This window comes from Lissotriton helveticus, chromosome 4_1, assembly GCF_964261635.1.
Source record: "Lissotriton helveticus chromosome 4_1, aLisHel1.1, whole genome shotgun sequence".
In the NCBI taxonomy this organism is placed as follows: domain Eukaryota; kingdom Metazoa; phylum Chordata; class Amphibia; order Caudata; family Salamandridae; genus Lissotriton; species Lissotriton helveticus.
Window position 1 is genome coordinate 1848361667 of NC_136063.1, and position 21799 is coordinate 1848383465.

The 21799-nt window shown below is 43.1% G+C and overlaps 1 protein-coding gene across 1 annotated transcript in view; it reads right to left on the reverse strand.

The window, feature by feature from the left end:
* The window catches only part of LOC144827705 (sodium/hydrogen exchanger 2-like), a 621902-nt gene that overhangs the window by 352302 nt on the left and 247801 nt on the right, over positions 1-21799 (reverse strand). The window contains exons 4-5 of the mRNA XM_078685917.1: positions 21029-21246; positions 14026-14222 (exon numbers count right to left, since the gene is read on the reverse strand). Of these exons, the coding sequence (XP_078542043.1) occupies positions 14026-14222; positions 21029-21246 (415 nt within the window). The remainder of the gene's footprint in view (positions 1-14025; positions 14223-21028; positions 21247-21799) is intronic.

The following is a 21799-nucleotide window of genomic DNA, read 5'->3' on the forward strand; positions in this document are numbered from 1 at the left end:
CTTTGTGTATACTAGTATATGCCAAAGACAGAAATGTGCTTTTGCATTAGTCCCAAAAGCAAAGTCAAGTTAGAAGTTTAAATCTGCTTATGACCTCACATATTAAATCACTCATGACATATTAAACACAAGCCGTTCCCGCAGGATGCGGGAGTGACTGATTACCGCCCCCTGTCCATGCTAAACTTAGACTTTAAAATCCTGAGTAAAGCGTTGGCCCATAGACTCTTTCCACATGTGCAGGGATTAATATAAATGGACCAGAATGGGTTCATACCCATGTGCAGTACTTCACATAAGCGTAGGACATTATACCACGTCATGTATCACCCAGCAATACAGAGTGATTGCAAAGCAATGCTGATGTCAGTGGACTTGGAGAAAGCCTTCAACACAGTGAGTTGGGACTTTCTGTTTGCTGTAATGAAACTGATGGGTCTGGGAGAAGAATGGATTCAATGGGTCAGACTATTGTACAGGGGCCCAACGGCAAGAGTTAGAATGGGAAGCACACTGTCACCACTATATGGAGTGTAAAGAGGCACCAGAGAGGGATGCCCTCTTTCTTCGCTGTTCTTTGCCCTAGCAATTGAGGCCCTAGCTACCCAGTTTTGGCAAGTGGGAAAGGGATGGGGCCTGGAAGTGGAAGGACAGGAACACATCATATCATTGTATGCCGACGACATACTGCTTTATTTCAGAGATGGACTGATGGACATCCCCCAAGCCATGACACAGCTAAAACAGTACGAATCTGCTTTCGGCCTTCAGGTGAATACATCCAAAACACACATATTCCCATTATGCAGTGGACTGGAGGGACCGATTTGACGGCCACCTGACTTGAACTGGCCCCTGGAATCCTTCAAATACCTCGGAATACAGGTATTCCATGCGATAGAAGACTTGAAGGACAGTAATCTGGGAGGAGCCTCAGGTTCCCTCAATGTGTAACTTTTTGGAGGGTGATGAATCGGCCCATCATAGCCCGGGTAGCGATATCCAAGATGGTAATGTTACCAAGGCTCCTTTACTATTTTGCCAACATGCCAATATACAGAGCAGCCTAATGGTTCAAGCAATTAGACATTCTGCTACGGGATCTAATATGGAATGGGGCCGGCACAGAGTGTCTTTGGCTATACTTAGATGCCCAACGGACAAGGGGTGTCTTGGAGTTCCAAACTTCAAGTTATGTTTTTTAGCATCCCAGCTTAAGTGGCTAACGCAGTGGCTAGACGGAGGTAAACAAGACGAATTACAGCAGTCAGGAAAGACAATGCAAATTGACCTCCTATAGGCCAAATTGCTAAATACAGCAATCGTGATCCCCAAGCCAGAAATCCTATTGGCCATGGGCCTACAATGCTGGCTGGCGTAGGTGTGTATTCAAAACCAAGGGGGCAGCTCTATATCCGCTTAGCAAGACTATCACATGGAGAACCTACAGCATATTTTACCCACAGATAACTAACAGGCTGGACAGAAGCGGGACTAGTCACAGGAGGTGACTGTTACCAGTAGGGAACGCTAATACCTATGTAGGATCTCATGGATTCTTAACAGCTACCTCCTGGAATAGTTCTCAGATATACAGCATTAGTACGAGCATTCCAAGAGCTACGGGCGGCGTGGGGATAGAACCTGTGACGCATAATACCTTGCAGCTACTGGTGACCATGGGGGTCACAAAACACTAAGTGACATGGTTTTATAGATCCCTTGCAGACATGACAAGAGGCCCACTAACGGCACTAAAAATTAGATGGAAAAAGGCTTTCAAACGGGACCTAACAGACTCGGAATGGCAAAGAATGTTAGCCTCGCCAAAGAAAATCTCTAAAAATACCAAATATACCCAATATAACTATGTACGCATAACCTGTGTGACACCACATAGATTGCAGAGTACATACAGAGGGTATCCCCGAGCCTGCCCTAGATGCGGACACATTGACGAGGGGTCCGTACACATGGTATGGGACTGCCTGCAGTTACAGTCATTCTAGTCAGAAATACTGGGGGCATTAGACCTTACACTGGGGAGAACCCCACCTTTGACTTTGGAGGCGCATATTCCGGGGTTATACCCGAGACCGAACTGCCAAAAAGTTGGAACTAGATTCTTAGTCTTGACGTTAGGATTGGCTAAGAGGAGAATTGCTATGGAATGGAAGTCAATGACGGGGCCAACAGTCAAGGCATGGAAAACAGAAGTGACACAATGGGCTAAAGCAGAAGAGCGTGCACTGAGAGAAGAAGCAAGGGGGGCTAGGCTCTGCCCGATAGCAGAATTATGGACAGAAATATTAGCAATGTGGGAACACCCAGAGCAGTAAGGCAATGATGAGCCACAAACAGACACTGACACCAAACAAAACGAAGAGAATGGGCCAAACCTCAATATGGTAGAAGAACTGTGAAACAAATGTAAACACTAATCCGCCATTGTAACACTAGACCATACAATAATGAGATATTCCCAGGAACACTATATACATCTTCGCCAGACATATTACCTTGGACAGGGATCACACAGACTGCCACACACAAGGCCATGCTAGATACTGCAAATGCCCCCATTCCCTCCACATACAGAGAATACAGCAATCAATTGGAGCTCACTCCTTCTATCCCACTGCCCCCGGGGGGGGGGGGTTTCTTTCTTTTCGTCTCTCTATGCGCCTCCTTACATTACCCCTCCCTCCTCTCTCCAACCCCCTCTGTTGTTAAGTAGAATTCGAGTTAAAGGTGTATGCGATTGGACAAATTATATCCTGACACGAATGCTAAATGTTACTCCCTCATTATACACGTTTAACGTACCCCTGGAGCATATAGGACACAACAAGGTGCATACTTAAATATCAGAATTTGTCAACATGGAATTTTACAAGACACAAGAAGTAAATATGATATTGAATGTAGCCATGCATCAGCTGAGAGACAGCCAAATGTGCTATAATTTATACTGTGATGAGTAAAGTGACATATAGAATGCTTGTTGATGATAACTAATGATTTAACACTATTTATGACTGACGCATGAAAAACACCAATAAAAAGATATTTAAAAAAACACAAAAGCCGTTCCCGTTCTGGTTGTTCATATTGCTTCAGTGCTAAACGTTTGCTGTGAATGGCATATTATACATGATGTGACTCAATAGAATAATTTTGAAATGCAGCTTAGGAAGTGAAACTCAAAATTACTTGAGTTTTAACCAATGTAACAGAGATTTCACCTAGCCTTGTGAGATAAAGACACTGCTCAATCAATCAATCAAACAGTATTTTTAAACCACCACTCATCACCCTGGGGGTATACAGGCACTGAGGTCTCGCGGGCCTTATTTGAATAGTCAGGTCATGAGTCCCCTTCCTGAAAGTGAGGGTGAGGTTCGGAGGTTGGAGGGGAAGAACGTTCCAGGATTTGACTGCCCAGGTTTAATCCACAGCTCAGGAAGGCCCATTGCGTATTGTACACAATGGGCCTTCCTGAGCTGTGGATTAAACCTGGGCAATCCCGTTTCCCCTCAAAACAAGATTTTAAAGATTTATTTTGGGCCTCGAAAAAATCTATCCTGGTTACCCACTCTTCAGACACGAATCTAACGGGGCTTTTCTTAACACATAAGTTGACACCTTTCCTCGAGCCCTATTGGGACTTGATATGTAAAACCCTGGATCGTAAACTGTATCACCAGTTTCGTGTAGGTACATTACCCACTAATTCTTTCACTACTAAGTGGGCAAGAATGTAAGTAACAAATGTTTTTGATGTCCCGATTATGTAGAAAGTATTGGCCATATGTTTTTTGCTTGCCCAGCATACCGTGCCCCTCGACTCAAATGGCTGAAACCTTTATGCATAAGTTTGGATTGTGGGGGATATCTTGATGCCCTACAGAAACTTCGTAATATCAGATCCGAGCTTTCTGTGATTTGTGTGGCAAAATTTTGGGGTTGGGTGTGGCTGATCCGTACCAAGAAATTGATCACTTATTTAAATTAACTGCTATGATATGAATTGTATGTAGTATGCTCGCAACTTTTTTAGATACCTTGGTACACGTTTGCACCAGTTTTATATTTTTTATGTATTGTATGTTGTCTTTTATGAATTTTACTTCGAAATAAAGACATAATGAATTGAAAATTGACTGCAAGGTAGGAGAAGGAACTACTTCTGCTGCTGCTTCTGCAGATGTGGGGGATGTGGGTGAGGGTGAGGGAGATGGAGCAAAGTTGTTTGGCGGGTCGATGGAAGGTCATGCGGTGGTTGAGATATGTAGGTCCCTGGTTGTGGATGGCTTTGAAGACGTGGGTGAGCATCTTACACTGGCATCTCTTCTGGACGGGGAGCAAGTGGAGTCTTCTGAAGTGGTGGTTGATGCTGGTCTATTTGGAAAGGTTGAGGGTGAGTCTGGCTCCGAGGTTCTGTATGGTCTGGAGGTGCTTAAGGAGTTGGGTAGAGGTTCTAGCATACAATGTATTTTCATAGTCCAGTCAGCTGGTGACAAGGGCTTCAGTGACTGTTTTCCTGGTGTTGATGGGGATCCATCTGAAGATCTTACAAAGCATTTGGATGGTGTGGAAGCAGAAGGAGGACACTAAGTTGACCTGGTGCTTCATTGAGAGTTTGCTGTCCAGAATGATGCTGAGGTTGTGGGCGTGGTTGGTCTCGGTAGGTGTGGGTCTGGGTTCGGTGGGCCACCAGATGTCGTCCCATGGTGAGGTTTTCCTCTCAAATATGAGCCCCTCTGTCTTGTCCGTGTTCAGATTCACAACCAGTCTACCTCGTTTGTCATGGCATTCCGGAAGTGTGTTCTGGTGGTGGTTGGTTCTTCCGTGAGCGAGAGGATGAGCTGGGTGTCATCTGCCATGGAGATAATGTTGGGTCTGTGAGTATGTACAATGTCAGCCAGCAAGGTCATGTAGACGTTGAACAAGGTGAGGCTGATGGAGGAGTCTTGGGGATGCTGTAAATGATGCTATTGGGCCCAGAGATGTAGGGGGGTAGGCGGATTTTCAAAGTGCATCTGGTGAGGAGATAACAATCCATTTGAGGGCGTCTCACTTGGATGCCAATAAGGTGGAGTCTTCCGATGAGGGTGTGGTGGGAGATGGTCTCCAAATCTGTTGATAGGTTGAGGAGGATCAGGGCTGCTGTTTCTCCTCATTCGAGGAGGGTTCTGATGTCATCGGTTGCGGCGATAAAGACGCTCTTGGTACTGTGGTTGGTACGGAAGTCGGGTTGGGAGGGATCAAGAAGTTTGTTTCCTCCCAGGTGTTCAGTGAGCTGGCAGTTTATTGATTTCACAAGAACCTTGGTGGGGAAAAAAGAGTAGCAAGATGGGGTGATAGTTCTTTAGGTCACTGGGGGTGACAGAGGGCTTCTTCAGGAGGGGCTTGACCTCTGAGTGTTTCCATGCATCGGGGACCGTGGCCATGGTGATGGCTGCATTGAGGATGATGGGGGGGGGGTGTAGCTGATTTCTTTGTGTCCCAGGTTGAAGATGTGGTGGTGGAGGGGTCTTTGGGTGCCCTGGGGTGAATGGAGGTCATAATGGCTGAGGTTTTCAGTTGTGTGAGTGGCTTCCATACGGTGAGTAGGTGGTGGGAGGGAAGCTTTGGTGTCAGAAGGTGGTCGATGTTGGGTTGAGAGTCGAAGTTGTAGTAGATATTGGCTATCTTGTTTTGGAAGTAGTCAACCAGGGTGCTGCAGAGAGCTTGGACTGGGCGGTTTATGTTCTCGGGGGCTGAGGGGAAGAAGAACTCTCTGATGATGCTGAAGAGTTCTTGGTTTGGTTAGCGCTTGCTTCAATTGGAGTTGTTAGGGCATCTTTCTTGGATTCTTTGAAGCGTTGGTGGTATTTGCTGAGGGATACTCTGAAGGTGGCGAGGTCTGTGGGATTCCTGATAGATCTCCATTGTCTTTCCAATTGCGTGCATTCTCGTTTGGAGATCTGGAGTTCAGGGGTGAACCAGCTTGTGTGTTTGCTGAATCTGCTGGTGTTGGCTGGTTTCATTGGGACGACTGTTTTGGTGCAGTTGGAGATCCAGTTGGAGAAGCTCCTTGGCTTCCAAATCCTAGTTGCTGGTGGTTTCGGCCCTGGTGGTGTTGAGGGCAGTTATCCACTGGGATTCTCGGATTTTGTTCCATCTGCAGCAGGGGGGCCGGGCTTGGTGGTGAGTCCGGGTGCCTGCGATGGTGAAATGGACTAGGCTGTGGTCAGTCCACGTTAGCTCAGTGACATGGCTGAACTTTACTTTGTTGGTGGGTGTATAGATTGGATCCAGTGTGCATCCCGCCCTGTGTGTAGGGTCGGTGACCAGCTGCATGAGTCCGATGTTTCTCATGCTCTACAGGAGGTTAGTATAGTTGTAAGTTTTGGATCGTCAAAATGGAAACCGAGGTAACAGAAGGAGATGTAGTGCTTGGTTTGGTTGATAGAGGGGCGATTAATTTGGAGAGGGTGTTGCGGAAGCCAGGGCAGGACCCCGATGGTCCGATGGCAGGCAGTGGTCCCAGAGACCACTGCCTGCCCTTAAAAAAATGAAACTGAAAAGTTTAATTTTTCTTTTTTAAATGCATCCCATTTTCCTTTAAGGAAATTGGACTGCATTTAAAAAAACTGCTTTATTGAAAAAGCAGTCCCAGACATCGTGGTCTGCTGAGCCCTGCAGGCCACCATACCTGGGAGAGCCTGTCATTCCCAATGGGCTCGCAAATTGCGAGAGGCTCATTAATATTCATGAGCCTCGCAATTTGCGACCCCATTGGGAATCGCAAACAGTGTTAAACACACTGTTGTACATGAAAAATAGCGCCTCGCAAATTGCGAGTCGCAAATGACTCGCAATTTGAGATGCGCTATTTTGTGGGTTGTACATCCAGAAAAGTTCTAAAAAACTCACACTGGATGGGGTTATTGTTCTTAGGCGAAATGTAACACAGATTTAGAGCTACTGTGGCTGCACAAAAGTCCCAAAAGTACATAGAATTGTATTGGAATTGCATTTGTTTAGCACTTACTACCCTTGACTAGGCATTGAATCAATTTATACTAGGGAGCATGCTGCCCCGGAACAAAAATGTTAGTGTTTGTTTCCAGCGGTTATTGTAGGTTATTGTGATTAATCTTGTGCTCTTAAGGAAACTATTCCATGCATTTACTCCAGTTTCTATGTGTTAAATTACATTAATAGAACTTAGGTGTGTTTTTTAGAGTGGGGAGTTGTGAATTCATACAAATGGTTAGCCTAATTGTTAGAAATGTGGGTCTCTAGTTGGTAGAGGTAGGTACTTTTGTCCAAGTAGGGACCCTTGCTTCCAATCAGGATTGGGGGGATACACTTTAGATAACCCCTGCTCACCCCCAGGATAGCTTGGCATGAGCAGACAGGCTTATCCCAAAGGCGATGTGCAAAGTATTTGTAATCAAAACACACAGTAATACAATGATAACACCACAAATGGACACCACACCAGTTTAGAAAATAAAGTATCTTTATCTAAACTCAGTAAGACCAAATTGACAAAAACCCAACATACAGGTAATAAGATATGACTTTGAAAACAGTTATTGCAGAAATAAAGCTTGTAGAAAACAAATAGCTCCACCTGGGGCTAGGGCGATGCTGTGACAGCAATAAATCCAAAGTACAGTGACGACCGTGAGGTGCAAGGCATCGGGCACGGAGTCACACGGACCTTCAAACAAACAGTACCTTGGAAACAAAGTCTATGACGATGCACAGCATCATGGAGGTGAGGCGTCAATGATGAGGTTGAGACCGGTTCCTGGCTGCCACGGGGAAGGCGAGGCATCGTGTCTGCGAGGAGGTGACATGTTGAATCCAGGACAGGGGACGTTAGTTGCGTCGGCTGTGAGGCATCGGTTCTGTTGACGGTGCAAAGTCGGCGAGTTCATGGAGTCACCCTTGGTGCTTATGGGTGCCGTGATAACAGGATGCAGGTGCTGGTGATGACGAAGTCGGTGCGAGTGCTGGCGTCAGAAATGCCGATAACTGCAGGCGTCCAAGGGTGTTGGAGCTGCAGTGCAGGCCGGGCGGTGCGTTGTGCACTTCACAAGCGGTGCCCCTGGCCACGGTACAGGTCACGGCAGCACAGAAGCATTGCTGACGGCGTTGGAGACAGGTTTTCTTACTTCTCTTACATTTCTTCCAGCTCCTAACAGCAGGAACAACCTCCAGAGGCACAAAACTGGAATAGGCACCTCCTGGCAGGTCCGAACTCTCAGCAAAAGAGATCAGGGGACCTGGGGTGAAGTTTTTGTGACCCTGAGACTTTGGAACAGGAGGAAAACACACAGTCTTGTGCTCTTAAGGAAACTACTCCATGCATTTACTCCAGTTTCTATGTGTTAAATTACATTAATAGAACTTAGGTGTGTTTTTTAGAGTTGTGTATTCTTGCAAATGGTTAGCCTAATTGTTAGAAATTGGGGTCCCCGTTCCACATGGGAACAGTCCATCCCGAACTGCCAAGCCAGGACCTCCCTAGACAGTTTTGGCTGGACTGTTCCCATAGGTAGCAGGGTCAAGACTGACATGCATATGGCTGAATTCAAACTGGAATGGCATGAGGATTAAAAAAACTATGAATTTAGGCCCAGATCTCTGTACCGGGTTGAATGGATGACATTGTTCTGCACTCTGCATCAATTGTTATTTTTGCACTGTTCACCCCGAGTGGGATGGGCATATCCAAACGTGGGTACTGTGCTCTTCATTCTACTGGATTCACGCTAGCCTGGCTGATGAGGAGTGAAAACCCGAAACTGGTCCTAGGATACTTGTTTCTAGTCCAGGGAATTCCTGGCCTGGCAGTTCGGGCTTGACTGTTTCCACAGGGAGCAGGGCCAAGATTGATTCGCATCTGGCTGGGTTCAAACTGGAATGGCATGGGGAGTAATAAAACTATGGATTTAGGCCCAGATCTCTGTACTGGGGTGAATGTAGGACACTGTTCTGCATTCTGTCCATCAATTGTTCTTTTTACTTTCTGAAAGTGGCATTTTCAAACACATAATTTAAAAACTATCTCTACTAAAAAGATGCGTCATTAAATTCTGAGTTCAGGGAGCCGTTACTTTATTTCTCCATCTTGTCCCAATGGAAAGTTATACTTGTAAGATGTTACAAAGTACATCCCATTCTATCCTATGGGGCAGATAGCCTTTCAATAGTGAAAAACGAAATTGGCAGTATTTCACTATCAGGACATGTCACACACACACCAGTATATGTCCTACCTTTCACATACACTGCACCCTGCTCATGGGGGTACCTTGGGCCTACCACGGGGTGCCTTACATGTAAGAAAAGGGAAGGTTAGGGCACTTGCCAGGTTGACATGGCAGTTTAAAATTGCGCACATACACTGCAATGGCAGGTCTGAGATACCTTTTCAGAGCTATTCATGTGGGTGGCACAATCAGTGCTGCAGGCCCCTAAATCAAATATGCCAATCAGGGAGAACCAATTGTAACAACAATTTAAATAGAGATCATATGCATTTTAGCACTGATTAGCAGTGGTGATGTGCCCAGAGTCCTATTGCCAACAACACGTTAGGAAAAAATATGAGGAAGAAGCAAAATGTTTGGGGATAACCCTGAGAAAAGGATCAAGTCCAACAGTAATTAATAGATGAGGAGAGTAGGGATTTTTATGTTGCAGGGATATGATTTGTAAAGGAGAAGTCGTGATCTTTGAAATGAGATGTGGGCAATTTGCACAAATACAATAAAAGGGATTATGGCAAACATGCATGTGATTTAGAGCAGGCTGTGCTCAGAGAGAAGAGGTATGAAGAGGATTGAAATTAAGTACAGGGTGATGTGAAAGAAGAAGAGATGCAACAATTGGATTGAAAGCTGTAAGTCAATTTTAATTTCAGGGAAATACAAAGAATACCTTTTTGAGATTGTATGTATTCTGAGTAAGCAGAACTGTTGAAAGAACCATTATTTGCACGTGAGATGGAGCTATATTAGGTAATTCTGATAAGCAGTAGAATCAGGCGCACAGTCTATCTCCTAAAGGCTACCACTAACCACCACTTCAGCAAGAACAGCTGATTAGCTTCAGGGTTGGAATTGTAAAGTAATGACTGAACCCATATGCAGGGAAATATTGCGAGCGTTAGGCTGCACTAGAAAGCAGCAGTAATCTCATGTTGGAAACCTCCAAATCGTAGATTTCCTCTTACCATTTGCAAGATTCTTAACTTTCTGTGAGGTCACAGAAATACCCACAACCACACAGAAATATTCTACATACACCTGCTCCTAATGACGTGGATTATCCACCTTTATATGGATTCATTTAAGATACAACTTGGCATTTTTTTTTTTTAGACAAATCTAAATTATTTTCCCTGTGGGAATGAAAAACAAACTTCCCAATATTTTCCAAAATGCTGGGGGAGGAGGGGAGGGAGGAAGAAAAGTTGCCAGACCTTCATAATCAATTTCAAAGCCAAGCTAGACACACACACACATCTTCCAGTATTTTTTGGCACTAAGGGGCACATTATGATGTCGGGTGGATTGCCTCCGCCAGGATGGCGGTGGCAACGGCCGGCCTGGCGGAGGCAATCCGCCCGACACCAATGCCTGGATCCCCCCCACCATATTAGGATGGCGGGGGGTACAGCGGCGGACGGAAAGACCGTCCGCCGCTTTACCGACCGCGGCGGTAAATGGAATAATATGGTGGCGGTGTCCAATGGACACCGCCAGCCATATTACGATGGCTAAATTTAGGCCGCCACGGAAAGGCAGGCGGTGATTGCTGCGGGGGCCCCCTGTGGGGCCCCCAGGTGATCCCAGTGTTGGGGGTGCACATGGGGGGTACCTATGGTACCCCCCACATTTGCATATGCAAAGCGGCAGGCACCGCGCGGTGCCTGCCGCTTTGCATATGCAAATGCGTGCTGAAATGTTTATCATTGTGGAGGGCGGTGCTGAGTGCACCGCCCGCCACAATGATAAACATGTAGGATGTGCCCGCCACTGTGGCGGGCAGATCCTAATTCCCCCTACGGAACCCCCGCCCTTATGGCGAGCGGTCCCGTTCTCCGTTAGGGTGGCGGGCGGACAAAGTCCACCCGCCATCCTAATGTGCCCCTAAGTTTGGATTCTCAAATTGGATGTGAAAAAGAAAATAAGGTTTGTGAATATCCCTAAATATACGACTTTGAATTTTAGTCTGCACTTCGTTCCTAAAGGTCATTTTCTTGCCATTCCACGGGTAACCATGCCCCTACCCTTAAACTTAGTGCCTGCCATCCTGAACGATTTTCCACTCTGCGTTCGCAAATGTACATTTCCACACATTTTGATCAGGTGTTTGTGTTGTCCGCACAACTACGTTTAATGAAATGCACAAAAAGTATGTAGCCGAGCCCTTTATTTAGCTGTCCAACATCACATTGCTGATTCTGTGTCAGGCGCCTTTTTGCCTATCATGAAAAATAATCATTTTTCACGCACCAACGCCCTGGGTGCACACTGCCAGGCCCTTAGATAAGCACGGGCGAGGTCGGAATGATTCATAATACACGTGGTTTCGACTTGAAAGGAATTTTTTTCATACAGATAGCAGAGTAGTTTACACTCCCGATCCTTCCAAGAACACAAACTAACCTTAACCATACATTTTTATACATGTTCTTCACCTTTGTCAAGGACACTCCGAATTACTATCTGGGTTTTCATTAATATATACTATACAGTGGTAAATCCTTCTTTAAACTTATATATGCATCTCTACTGTTATAATATAGTGCAATTAAGAGGTTTTGCCGATAAAATTAAATAATGAGTTTGTAAACTATGACTATTATAACCTCATATTTCGTACATTCATTGATAAGGGTACGTTGTGAAAGGTCATAGAAATTTTTTAATTTCTTATTTTTCTTATGATGTTAAAATCTATTTTATTTTACACCAGTTACTTACTGGAATTGTCCTCGGTAAAATGTTGGAATATGAGCATTGCAACAAATGAGTCCATATCATTAAGACGATTCGGCAGGATGGAATTTATATTTCTTTATCTGATTTTTTTCCCGTATTAAAACTTTAGTCTCTTTATTGGCATTTCTCGCATATGATATTTGAATCGCATATAAATGTGTAATGAAGTTGTCATGATATCAATTCATTCTCTATGTTCTCAAGTATCCTTTATTTGAGGTTGTGCTTTTATTTCTTTGCATTTTGTTCCTCGCCACGTTATTAGCTGTGAAAATAGGGCGAACATCATGTTAATATATATCTCCTATATTGAGCATTTCTCATATTTTACTGTTTTATGTCATTGTGCATTTATCTGATCTGAATTTTAGGTCGAGTATTCGAGACCACTTGTATATACTTTAGTTTATACTTATATATTAGTATATACTTATATGTGTATGTACTTTGTGGGCTCTGGAGATCAGCCCTAGGACTTGTCTGCTTCCGCTTAGGGACTTTTTTTCTGTTCAACTGCCTCTATTTAACTGTCTTAATAGAAAAGGACCAGTAGAGGCCAGTAAAATACCAGAATTGCTTTCTGCTTAGGGACTTTCTTTTTTTATTTTTCTGGCAACTGCCTCTATTTAACTTTCTTGATAAAAATACGACCAGCAGAGGACAGTTAAATACCAGAATCACTTTAGCATTCTCTAGTTTCTAGTCCATCGAAATTGTCTTTGACGAGCACCCGTAGACAGTAATATCTTTTTCAAATTTTGTATTTTCAGTGATATGACCACCGAAAGCCCTGATTTTACATTAAAAACAGAGCTTTGGACAATACCATTTCCCGCTGAAAGGCAATATTTCTCCCCATGTGTTCCCATATCTAGTGTGGCATGCAGTTTGGTGCTTACTTTTCCTCCATGTTAAAGAAAAGTAGATGTATCAGCACCCAGGCTAATGTGCTGCATAGCTAAATACATATACGGTCCCAAAGGTGAGACAGACTGCATTGCAAATGCTTGTTTTCCTATGTTTTTCATTTGGTGTTTGCTCCAATGATGGCTAGTGCACAGTGCTTCACGATTTTTTATCCTTTCTTAATGCTGGCCAAAGACACCGTGCCAGAAGTCACTAATCACTTATTTTCCTGGACACCAAGTAGTGTGCCTCCATGCAGGAAACATTGCTTTGAGTCAGTGGGGGGGAAACTTTCCAGTCATTTTAGATCTGAAGTAAAAGGCATCTTTATCTGCCTTTCTCTATAGCCTGAAAACAGTACATAATAATAAAAAAAAAACACAACTTGCAGGGGGCTTTGGATCAGATCCCCTTTTGTCATTGTTTAGTTGGAGTGTCATTTACCTGTTGGGTCACACTGCACAACTTAGATAGAATTAGGCAATGGTTATCTCCTCAGCTAGTGTCATTCACATATTAGATCAGCCCACCAGGCAGCCATTCGGTGATTTCTGGGTCACACATTGAAACTGATGGTATTTGTTTGTTTACTGCCGGAGTCCATCTTTGGAAGGGCCGGCACCCACAGGGGCAAAAGAATGGTTCTCCATGCACAGCCATTGCACACCACACATCACTACAGGGATTGTTGTGCACAACATAGGCATAGGAAGTTGAAAGAATACACTGCATAGTTAATTGAACCTCCATTGGCAGCATGTATGACACGTGGAGCCAGAGTGGCATTTGAGGTGAAGTCTGGCACCTAGCACCATCAGAGCTGGACTTTCACCTCAGCAGGATGGGTTCCGTTCTATTGACATGAAGATGCATAGAGAGGGGATTTTAGGGGGGTTCTAGCCTGTGTAGGTGCTAGAAGGAAAGAGGCAGTCAACATGTTGTGTCATGCTATCCCCATCACCTATCCATACCCCTTGCAAACACCTCCCCTTCGGTGCTGCTGCAGCAGGCATTCAACAGTTCCTCAATGGCTCAGTAAAGGCAAGCTGACTTATTGCAAACCTAGGTGTGCATCCACTGCATAAAATGTTGAAGGATCATTTACCTGGACGAATACCGTGAAGAGAATCACAACGGTTGTTGCTGCAATAAAAAGCTTCTTTCTTGAAAAATCAGGGAGCAAGAAGACGAGGGAGAAACAGATGGCGCCCCTCAAACCTCCATACGCTATTATGAACTGGTCCTTGCGGGTCACTGCGTTGACATGTAATTTATTGATGATAAAGGTCAATACAAGTACTCCTAAAATATGAAAGTAGACAAAACGTAGTCAGTATCCTAATTTTTCTGTGTTACAAATTTGTAAGCAGTCAGTCGCAGTTTATAAAGATAACCTTTTATCGCCATTTTCTTAAAACGACATTTAGAGAATCAGGAACTCTCTCTTATGGCCCTCTAGATACAACATTCAAAGAACTCCCCTGTCCCATATTCCTAGACATTTCTAAATTGCAGGTGCATAAAGGATTCTTTGGGCGCAGGGGGTTTGACGTTGGAGTAATGTTTTCTCCAAAACTCTCACTAGATGGTTGTGAAGATGTGCATGCCCCATTAACCATTAGGCTTGTTTTTTCAACTCACAGGAAGCTCACATATTTAATAAATGTATGTAGATTTTAATTGGAGATTGTGATAAAATGATATTGTTGTTCTATTATTTTAAATTACGATGAAGGCAAATTGATATAATCATTAATAATAAATTATGTTATAGCATTGTACTTAAACAAATAATGTGTGTAGATTTTAATTGGAGCTTATGATAATGATATTGTTGTTTTATTGTTTTTATTTATGGTGAATGCAGATTGATATTATCATTAATATATGATTGTTTACTTGAAAATATTTGTCTAACCAAATTTGTTTGTATTCAAAATGATCCTTTGTGTCTTTTATGGGTTTATGTAACCAAATAAGGAAAAGTAAATGCTGCTACATTATGAAAAGGGATATAGACTTAACAACAACTGTAATAGGGACTAGATTAAACTCTCGATCAGGAGCCTATTATAAGAAACTGTTCAGAAGAACAATAGTGGAACAATAATACAGGCTCAGTTTTAGCATAGGAATGCAAATGCAGATGCAAGCCATTCATATAGATGTTAATAAAAGCATCAAAACACTGGCACCCTCATCACCATATAATTGGGCACTGAAAAGAGGAAAGAAGCCTGGCCCCCACATCCACTTAAGGAACTGATGCCATCAAAGAAAAGCAGGCCACGAGGCAAAAACAGAATGGCAGGCTGTGCAACAAACAGAAATCCAGAAGATCCAAAAACAGCAAAAACAGGCATTGTGTGTGACAGATATAGAGAGTGAGGCTTCCAACCAAGGCCAACAAGGAAACCTCAGACTAAGAGTTTAGTCAAGTTAGAGCTGGGAAATTCATTTTTCCTGACACTCTGCACCCCTTACCTCCAGTTTTTCAGATGTTGCAGATGGAATTACTACTTCCAATAAAGATCATGGATAGAAGAAATATCACTATGAGTAAATCCTCCCAGTCTACAAATGCTGTAATTTACTTTTAAAAACGCAGTAGTCACAAATTGCCTTGAAAATAAATTCTTCAAGGCAGTCAATTATTGCAGGTTTTGGTTGCATACAACTCTTCTCAGAATAGGAATGCTAGGATGGGTTTCGTAAGGAAAGGTATTACCCTAAGAAAATCTATTAAACTCAACCACTCAAAGTTTTGTTTTTTCTCTCAAGTTCAAAAGAATATTCTGGCTATCAGTAATTGTTATGAATATGCAATTCAGAAGATATTTTTGGGTGCACAAGAAACGATTTGTCGGAACACTAGAAAAATTGCATTACTCTTGTCATCCTCGTAGCCTTCTGTTTTTTGATTCACCTATTTCTGTACATCTCCCACCAGAACAAAATGGGTAAGGACAATTAGTAGCAAGAAGAGTGATCAGTGATTCAGGCACAACGGTAGTGGAGGAGTGAGCTGGGCTATATTTAAATTTAACACCTGTAATTAAACAAAACCAGAACTTTAAGTATTAGCTGGTGAAAAGATTTGACTCTTTTACATCAGATGTAGGCCACTGTACTAAGTAACAAAATAACAGCCTGAAACAATAGCAAGTGCAGGATATACACTGCCATCATATTATCAAGTTAAGTATAGGTAAATCTAGATTTATCATTCTGAAATATATGCATATTCACTGAAAAAAACAAAGGTTACAGGAACATTATAGTTAGGCCCAGGTTTCACATGCACAAAACCAGAGAAACTCAGCTGTTATAGCTAACTATAACATGCACCTCTGCAATGCACTGCTTAGGAGCTCACATATTACGTCACTCATGGCATGATCAATGCATCACTGATGACATTTCAAGTGACATCACTGATGACATCACTGATGACATCATCCAGTGAATGTGCGTGTTTTAAAAAATGTTTACAAGTGTTAAATATACATACCAAGGTGTATTGGTGAAACAGTGGGTGTATGAGTCCCTGAATGGATGATTCAGTGGGTGCGTGAGTAACTGTATAAGTGAATTATTAAGTGTCTCAGTTAATGTACGGGTGAGTGACATGTTATCTGACTGTCTGTGTCTGTCTGTCAGTTGGTGTCTAAATGGTTGTGTAGTTGTGTGAGTGGGTATATGAGCTTCTGTATGGGTGAGTGATTGGTTGTCTGAGTACATGTATGAGTGACTCAATGTCTGTGTGGATGGGTGAGGGCTGTGTAAATACCTGTATGGATAAGTGAGTGGGTGAGTCAGTGGCTCCATGAGTTACTGAATGTGTGTGTAAGTTGCTGTATGGGTGAGTGAATGTGTGTATGGTTGTATCAGTGAGTGAATGGATGTGCCACTGGTATATGGGCGAGTAACTGCATATGTGAAAGGCAGTATAGGTGAATGTTGGAGTATATGAGTGACTGTATGTGTGACTGAGTGATTGCGAGAGTGGCCATATGGGTGAGTGTATAGGTGAGTGAGTATGTGTTAGTATCAGTATGAATAAATGAGTGGGTGTGTGTATAAATGTATAGGTGAGTAAATGTCTGTGTGATTGACTCTATAGGTGAGTGAGTAGGTGTGTGAGTAGCTCTATGAGTGACTGTGTGTGAGTTGCTGTATGGGTGTATAAATGGATACATCCAAGGCTGTATTAGAGAGTGAAAGTGCGTATTAGTGGCTGTATGGGTAAGTGAGTGGATATGTCTTTGACTCTATGCATGAGTGAGTAGGTGTGCGAGTATCTCTATGAGTGACTTTGTGTGAATGGCTGTATGGGTGTATGAGTGGATATATCAGTGGCTGTATTAGTGAGTGAGTTGGTGTACGTGTGGCTGTATAGGTAACTGAGTGGATGTGTGTGTAGACCTATGGAACAGTGAGTGGGTGTGTAAGTACTGGTATGGGTATGTCAATGGATTTGATAATGCTAGTGTAGAAGTTGGAGTAGCTACATGAAAGGTTATATGGGGGTGTAAGTTGGTGCGTCACAGATTCTGTGGGTGATTTAATCTATGATGTCATCAGTGGTGTCACTGACCATGTCATGAGTGATGTAGTATGTGAGGTCCTAAGCAATATATTGTGGAGGCGCGAGTGATAGTTAGCTCAGCTAACTATAACTGCTGAATTTCTCTTGTTTTGTGCACGTGAAATCTGAGCCTAACTTTAACGTCCCTGTAACCTTTATTGTTTTCCATGAATTTCTAAGGTATTTTACATTTTATTTCCTAACTACAACAGCCCTGTAACCTTTGGTTTTTTCAGTGAATTTCTAATGTTTTTTAAATGCTAATTCCTAACTATAACATACCTGTAACCTTCCTCATGATTGAGCAATGTGGTGGCAATGACCTAGGCCCGAAATACCCTGTTGCCTTCATCTGTAAAGTGCACTCCATCATTTCTATAAATTCCATGCATGTCAAATGGCAGATTGTTGTTATAGATGCAGCCCATGCAATGGTCTCTTAGGTATGCAGAAACAGTTGTATTAACATGTTTCCTGGATTTGTCAATCTGTGGTCAGAATTGATCGGACTACTTTCATTTCTGTCTTTGGCATATGTTAGAGAACACTAAGACAGTGTGAGGGAAAAGCATCATCAATTCAGCAAAGGTATCCTTCAGTGGGATTTCCGGTGCTACTCCAATTAAACCTAGTTTATTGCCACCATTGTGCACAATCATGAGGAAGGTTAAAGGGACATTATAGTTAAAAACGTAGCATTGAAAAGACCTTAGGAATTCACTAAATAAACAAAGGTTACAGGGCCATTTAAGTTAGGAAATAGAATTTAGAAACCTTAGATAACATATGCAGTTACTTACCCATTGACCATGACAAATCCATTCACTCCCCGACACAGCCATACACACAGCCACTCACCCATACAGCTACTTACACACACACTCACTATCCATAGAGCCACTGACTCACCCACACACTCATCCATGCTGGCAGTTACACACCCCTTACCCACCCACATAGACATTGAGACACCCCTACACGTACAGGTGGTAACACACTAGAAGTAGAATTCCTATGTCTGATGAATATTTTAATAAGATAGCTCATTGGTGTTAGACCCTACATCCTTCGTTTGGTATTCCCTAAAACAGTTGGCCTCTACTTGTCCTGTTTTACTGATTTTGGGATTTTTTTGCTTTAAGACTAGGAAACAGCTAACCAGTGTTAAAATGCTTGTTATCTCTCCTTCAAACATGGTAAAATTGTCCGACACCTTATTGGAACATTTAATTTATTGTACGTCCCTAGTAAACGATAGTATATGTACACAAGACCTGTAAATTAAATGCTGCTAGTGGGCCTGCAACCCTCATTGTGCCAACCACTAAAAATACCCTTTTAAAACATATATTTTGCTTCTGCATCCAGTAGTGTAGTTAAAACAGCAATTTCAACCACATAAAATAATTATTTTGCCAGGCCTAAACCTACCTTCTTGTTATTTATGAGTCACCTCTAAGGTAGGTCCGAAGCCTTACAGGACAAGGTACATCATATTTAAAAAGTAGGACATGGGTGCTTGAGTTTTACATGCCCTGTCAGTGAAAAACTCCAAAAGTCGTTTTTCACTGATGTAAGGCTGTTCTCAACCATTGACCAATAAGGAATTATTACATTTAATAAGTGCTAACTTTGGATTGAGAGCAGATTCAGATATGCTACTTACACACACATAAATTGTAATTAAAAATGCTCTTTAATGCTAAAGTCGGGCTTTGTTAGTATTCTGAAAGTGCTACTTTTAGAAAGTTGGAATTTTCTTGTCCCAACCATTTGTGCCTTCCGCCAATGCCCTGGGTCACATGACTGCAAATGGCCCTTCTGTTAGGGTTTCTGTATTGCTTCCAGACAGTTAACAAAGGGGGGGTTAGGTGTGGGCAAGATGGGCCATCCTGGAAAGATGACTGGGGAGGGGCGGTGCCCAGACCCATTTACAGTTCAAAGGGCTTTACCTCCTGTGCACACAAAGGAACCTTACACCAGACCTGCCTTGCCTTTTATCACCCAAGACAGCTTGAAGCCTTGACAGGGAAGGAGAAGAACTTTCCAGAACCAGTTGTGGGGTTAGGACAGGGAGTCCTCCCACACAACATGCTGATGCCAGGTATAAATATTGGACCTCTAGAGCAATTCACTAGAACACTCCAGAACACATGGAAGTTACCAAAGAAAGACTGCCATACAGCCAGATAACTGTCCTGCTGCTTGCGAGACTGCCTTGTTGTCTGAGAAGGAAGACTGGACCTGCTTGCCTTTTTCCCAGGCTAACAAGAGTTATTCCAATGATCAGTGGCTGACCTCCTATGTGAACTGCAGGGACCCAACAAGCTTTAGAGGTCTCCCTGCAACTGCCATGCTGAAACGGGACCAGCAATAGGATCTACCTTGACCAGTAATTGGACCTGCCTAAGTCCTGCTGACCTCTGCTGGAGTGAGTCCTTGATCCACAAGAGGTGCCTCTTCAGTTCCTGGACCTGGCTGGCATCAAAGTATAACTTCTCCCAAAGAACAGGTGAAAATCCTGATGTTTGGGATTCTCACAATTGCAAACGTGACCATTCTTGCCAAGACTCTGCTTCCCACGCTGACAGGCAATGCGAAGCTCCAAGGAGAGCTGGTCTTCATGTCAACAGAAACCACCAGCAACCATCGGTAAAGCCGGACCCACACTTTACGCTATAGCAATGACAGCCTCCGACAAGCACCAAAGCAAAGCTACAGCAAAGATGGTCCACAAAGCTTGACCGGCTCTTAGCGCAACAGTGATGACCATCTGTGGAGCCTGACTTGCTCTTCCCGCAACAGGGGTGACTATCCGTGACGCTGAGTCTCCTCTTCACCGCCTCCTCCAGTACAAACTGAACTCTTCACATCGTACTTTGACAATAACTCTTCCGGAAGATTAGCCACGTTCCATTACAGTCAGCCTGAACTTGTAACTCCCCCACTCTAGGGTAACCATATCACCACCTGGGTTGCTTTTAGACGCTATCTCCACTTAAAACTTTAAAATTAAATATCTCTGGTTCAACTAGTTCGATGTTTGTCATTCTGGTACCCATTGCCTCTAAGTTAAGCCTTACTGTATTTGTGCCACGCTGCCAAATAGTTAAACACAGGTTAACTTAGTGACTTTTGCAATTCACTGTGACAAGGATTGCAGTTTTTGCCTGAGTGGGGCTTCCACCTTGCCAATCAAAAACCCAATTTCTTACAATTGGCATGCGAGTATGCAGTAAATATGTGTATATAACTTGCAAGGCAGACATTTTGTTGTTGCAGGAGGTGTATAAGCCTTATATTATTAATACTGTAGTTAATAATACATATTATTTGTGCAGGATAGAACAATTTAATGTCAATAACATCTTATGCCAAGAAGTGGCTAGAAGTGGACCATTTTGAGGAATTTGCAAATCCAGCCTCTCACTAACTGACTCACTGACTGACTTACTCACTTTGCTAGGGTAATAAATCTTACCTTTCATAAAAAAGCTACTTATAAGTATTCCCATATTACCTAAGGCTCTCCAGACAAGGCAGAAGATAAGGGTGAAGACGATGTAAGGCCAGTTCCACTCGTGGTTGTCTTCGATTGTTGAGACCCCAAGAAAGATGAAAATAAGCGTCTCACTCACGCTACTCCACATTTTCATGAAGTATTTTATCGTAGTGTGGGATTTCTGAGAAATATTAGCTTCCACATATCGTTTCATGCTCATGGCACAGGCAATAATTCTGGGAAAAGAAAATCAAACATTAGGATTGTAAAATAATTTACTACTTTATCAAGCAATTTTATTTTTATTGTTTGAGTAAAATGTTAGTTCAAGCACTAGTTATAATGCACACTGATGTTAACAAACACTGACTAATGCCACTAGGCCTTGGATCACACAGCAGGGTATGCACATACACAAACACACCTATATTGATAAAGTTCATCAAACATACAGGCAGTCACACATATAAGCCAACAAGCATAATAGCATATTTGCATACAGACCACCATAAGTGTACATAAGCATGCTCAGAGGTGCACTGGGTGTGAAGCTTCAGGGAAACACAGAATGATAGACCTTCGGGGAAAGGGCAATCTTCCTCACAGAACCAGTGGTTGATATGCATGAAGTGTGGTACTGTGTGTTGTGCATAAGGGTAACCCTGTGTGTTTTACAGTTCCGGGGCATTATGAGTGAAAAGGGAGGTGTGAATGCACTGCTGTGAGGGCCTTGCTCCTAACAATTCTTCTCCTTGAGCCCCTTGCACAGTGTGATCCCTAGACCTGAAT